General features: G+C 44.0%; 2 protein-coding genes across 5 annotated transcripts in view; both read right to left on the bottom strand.

Moving 5' to 3' along the window:
- The window catches only part of LOC104814598 (tetraspanin-5), a 1,410-nt gene extending 333 nt beyond the window's left edge, over positions 1-1,077 (bottom strand). Inside the window, exons 1-2 of the mRNA XM_010542719.1 lie at positions 499-1,077; positions 77-393 (exon numbers count right to left, since the gene is read on the bottom strand). Coding sequence (XP_010541021.1) covers positions 77-393; positions 499-990 — 809 coding nt within the window. The 5' untranslated portion in view covers positions 991-1,077. The remainder of the gene's footprint in view (positions 1-76; positions 394-498) is intronic.
- A 1,225-nt stretch (positions 1,078-2,302) lies between these two features.
- The window catches only part of LOC104814584 (eukaryotic translation initiation factor 3 subunit A), a 5,454-nt gene continuing 3,268 nt past the window's right edge, over positions 2,303-4,488 (bottom strand). For 3 of the 4 annotated variants that reach the window (XM_010542700.1, XM_019202644.1, XM_019202649.1), the window contains exons 9-13: positions 4,244-4,488; positions 3,923-4,129; positions 3,589-3,669; positions 3,241-3,442; positions 2,303-3,106 (exon numbers count right to left, since the gene is read on the bottom strand). In XM_010542700.1, the coding sequence (XP_010541002.1) occupies positions 2,529-3,106; positions 3,241-3,442; positions 3,589-3,669; positions 3,923-4,129; positions 4,244-4,488 (1,313 nt within the window). In that variant the 3' untranslated portion in view covers positions 2,303-2,528. The remainder of the gene's footprint in view (positions 3,107-3,240; positions 3,443-3,588; positions 3,670-3,922; positions 4,130-4,243) is intronic. The other variant, XM_010542707.1, reaches the window with a different exon arrangement.

Raw genomic sequence — 4,488 nt, 5'->3', positions numbered from 1 at the left:
CACGACAAACCAGTTTAATTCCATTTTCCTTTTACATATAATAAATTTACATTTTTTTTATAAGCAAGAGACTGACCAGTAATCGTCCCATCCGCGTCGGCTCTTGGACCTTCCGTAGCGCCAGTACGGGAACCCTAACTCTGGGCGTTTCGCGTTTTGAAACGCGCACCACCCGATTGAGTAAATCGTGATGAGGACGACGATCGCCACGATGTTGAGGATCGAGAGTTTTCGCCAATCGCGACGCACCGTCTCCAGAACGCCGGCCCTGCACGAGTCGCAGTCGTAACACAGCTCCTTCACGTCGTTGCTCCAGCGGTAGCAGTCCGCGTCCTGCTCCACCGGCGTCACCGCGTTGTAGACGCACGCCGTCGGCGGTTTGCAGCATCCCGACTGCATGCATGCGTTTCCAGAATTCGCGTTTGCGGCCCGTTTAGCAGGAGAAGACACTCTATCTATATATACGTATACATGAGAAGATTCGGTGTATGTACATACCTGAATAGGAGTGAGGTTCTTCTGAAGATAATCGAGAGGAGTCCAGAGAGAAACCGTGGCACAAGCCTTGGAACCCAAAAGGCAACTCCTAATAGTGATCCAGTAATTATAATCCCTAACCCTATTCCTTAACCATGGATGATAATCTTGAAGACTATACTCTTTGTAAACCCTACCTGCAACATCAACCCCACTTCCATGGCTTGTCACCACAATCCCAAACACGGTCAAGCCCATTAGAGCTGCGATTATCAGGAACATCACGAAGAGATAGATCCAAAGCGCGCATGCGACGTTGCAGCATGCCCCGATCAGTCCGGCTAATGACATGATTAAGACCGCTAATCCCAGGATTAGCAGCGGCTTCTGCAGAAAGTGCTCGCATGTTGCGTTGGATTTGGCCATCCCCAGAGCTCCTGCTATTATGGTTATGGCGGCTAAGAGCGTGAGTGAGTTCAATATCCCTATCACTGTGTTGCTTGTTCTGTACATTTTTTTTTGTTGTGAATGAATGATTCTGAATCTTTTTTCTCTTTCTTGGGGCGTGAGGGTTCTCTTTGTTGGTGGGTTTAAATTATAAAATGGGTGGTCTCTCTTTATATAAATTATATCTTTATGTACATATATACATATATACACACAGAGAGAGATACATTTTTATGTGGAGATTGTGTGTATAAAGATATTATATAGGAATTCATGGCCTTCCTTCTTGGCATTATGATGATGCATTTGATTGGGTTTTTGTATTATTGGCATACTAATTTAAAAATATTATAGCATATTTCGTATTTTTTTCCTGCTGTTTTTTACACACAAACAAAATTTATAATCGATATCGATTTCATTATTCATTATTATATACTTTTCGATCTTCATGGGATATGGTTTTACTCTAAAAAAAATGAACATATTTAAACATGTTGTTAATAGTAAAATATACACACCAATATTAAATTTGGAAAACCGATGGCTTTATATCTTCTCTTTTTGTATCTTCTTTCACTAAGTTTTGGCGTTACCTCTTTCCATCATTTTTTATTTGGTGGGTTTGCTTTTCTCTTTTTATTTTATATGTGTATGTTGAAAAATATTGATGCTTTTTGCATTGGGAAAGCCCTACTAGGGCTGGGCGTTTCGTTTCGGTTCTTCAGAATCGGACCGAACCGAACCGTTAAAACGGTATTTTTCCCAACCCGAAACCGTTGTTATTTCCCGAACGGTACCATTTTTAGAGAACCGAATTTTCCCGGAACCGAACCGAACCGAACCGAATTTTAAAAATCCCGAAAATCCGAATATTTTTAAAAGAAATCTAACATTTTTTTAATAAAACCCGGAACCGAACCGAACCGAATACAATAAAAAACCCGATTGGTACCTATTTTTATAAAACCGAAAGAACCGAACCGATCCATTCCGTCCCGAACCCGAACCGTTTCCCGAAACGTCCACCCCTTAGCCCTAGTGCGAAGTTCCAACTGCCAAACAAGTTCACTTTGAAAGAAGACAGCTTCTTAACCATTAAGGAACTTTTTCTCCTTTTTTTTTTTAAATTTTATTTAATCAAACTAACCACAAAGCACGAATTATCGTATCCAGCATCTTGTATCACTATCATATGAAAGATCCTCTAATATGCCAAGTGGCTGTTGGTCTTGTTTTAGAAAATCCCCACGCCAAAAAGCTTCTTGACTCGAATTCAAGAAACTCCTTGTATCTGTCGTCGGACAAGAACTTGACCAACCATGGCCACATGATGAATGATGATGATGATGATGTCTTCGATTCCTAAAACATAATAAGACGCGACAATGGAAACAAAGACCTTCAGGGCAAAGGTTTTACAACATAACGCAGCGAAACCACCGAGTCTGAAAGACCAACCACCGTGTCTCATCGCCGAAAAATAAAACAATAACATTCAAGTCCAAAGTATCCCACCAGACGTTTTAGGCGTTTTATGATGCAAAAACATGCAGCAAGAGAGAGAGAGACCAAAATTCCCATAACACACGGCGGCCGCATCATCAGCGTTGCGAGTACCTGGACGAGAGTGATCCCCTGGAGCCACTCCCGAACGAGGGTCGACGGTCATCACCACGCCAAGTGTCGCTCTGGCGTTCTCCCCTCGGGCCACCCCAGCGGTCCCCTCCTTCAGCCGCAGGAGGGGCGGCCCTGCTGCTGGCCCACCGGTCAGGTCTCTGAGACGGCGGTCCCCTGCTTCCCCAGTGGTCATCCCCTGCAGGTGGTGCCCTGTTGGCACTGCTCCCGCCCCATCGGTCAGATTCCGCAGGTGGAGGTGCTGCTGCTCCTGAACCCGAGCCCGAACCTCCGGTGGTTTGAAGCCTGAACCTGGGAACGTACTGGTTAGGAGCAGAGGCTGGTGCTGCGGCTGGAGCAGCAGCAGCAGCTGTGGCTACGGCAGCTGGAGCAGCAATGGCAGGCTCTGAGAAACGAGGAGGTGGAGCTTCGGTTGGTTTCATCAGGGCGTCTCGCCTCAGCCTCTCCTTCTCCTCGGCTTCCCGCTCTCTCTGCCTTTGCTTCTCAGCAATCTCATCCAACTTAGCTTTGCGCTCCGCTTCCTCCTTTCTCTTCCTCTCAGCCTCTGCGAATGGTAAAATTCAGAATGAATATAGACAGACAAGTGCATACCGTTAAGACAGAATCCAACTGCAGACTATGACACAAAATTGAACAACGAACAGAGTGATGCATGTTTATTAAAGCGGGTCTCTCAACCTTCGCGCTTGCGAGATTCTTCTTCTTCTCGCAGCTTCGTTATTCTTTCTTCTTCGCATGTCAAATAGAATATCTGCTTTCTTTTAATATCTCTTTCCTGTTTCCTAGCTTGTATTATCTGGTTGATGCGCTCCTCTTTCTCTGCCCTTAGCCGGTCAAATTCTGCTTGTCTACGTTTAATCACTCTCTCCTGGAATACATTCTGGAATCAAAAGATTCTGTTTCAGTTGCTTGGAAATGGGAGCTAAGCTTAGCAGAAAAAAAAAAGGAACTTGAGAGAATATTTAGAAGAACATTCAAAAGAATAGTTAAAAGCACACTTCAGACTCTCGGCAAGTCAGTACCAACCTTACTATCCAGCATTCTGGCCAATCTGTTCTTTTCCTTCAGGTCACTCTCGTGACGCTCCCTGCTGAGCTCAACCTCACGCTGAGATCGAAAGGAGAAATTATCTCAGAAAACCTCAATAGAGCCCAGTTATAGGCCAAAATGCAATAGCATTGTAACAGTAAAAGTTGGGAGTTCCTGTCTAAGATATTAAATTCAGGATATACCAAACATCACAATACCCTACGAGAACAAAAGAGAAATGAAAAAAGGAGCACACTTGTCCAATACCGTAAACATGGATAGCTCAAGGACAAAAAAAAACACCTAGTAAGGAACTGTTTAAATGACTCACCTGTTGCTCGCGTTCATGAAGCTCCCTTTCTTCGACTAAACGTCGTTGATACGCAGCTTCAATCAACGGAGCTGCCTCTTCTCTTTTTGCACGCTCCAAATAATCCATAGTTTTGGCAAGTTTTTGGAGCTTCTTCTCCATTTCTTGCCTCTCCTTCAGCTGCTCACTTAAGGCCCTTGCCATCACACTTTTTTTGGTCACCTTCTCCTACATTTGGTGTAAGTTTCAAACAACCACTACATATCTACTGGGAAAAGATAGACAAAACAATGCTATAAAAGGTGTATCAAAAACACCAGCAAGCTGCATTGGATAACTCACTCCATCTAAAAGAGTCTTCTTTTTGCCCTTCTTCAGGCGTTTTTCAGTGTCCTCCAGCAATGCTTGTGCTTCTTCAAGCTCCCTCTCTTCTATCTCCCGAAGAATCCTTTGTCTCCTTCTCTCCTCAAGCTCTGCAGCAAGTCTCTTCTGTTCTGCCTCTTCAGTTATCCTCTGAAGTTTAAGCCTTCTTTGCTCCTCTTCCCGTTCCTTTAAACGTAAGAAGAAAATTATTTTCAGGTTCAGCA

Source organism: Tarenaya hassleriana, unplaced genomic scaffold, assembly GCF_000463585.1.
Source record: "Tarenaya hassleriana unplaced genomic scaffold, ASM46358v1 Cleome1, whole genome shotgun sequence".
NCBI classification, from domain to species: Eukaryota; Viridiplantae; Streptophyta; class Magnoliopsida; order Brassicales; family Cleomaceae; genus Tarenaya; species Tarenaya hassleriana.
The sequence above is the reverse complement of the archived record's forward strand: the minus strand, read 5'-3'. Positions and strand labels throughout refer to the sequence as shown.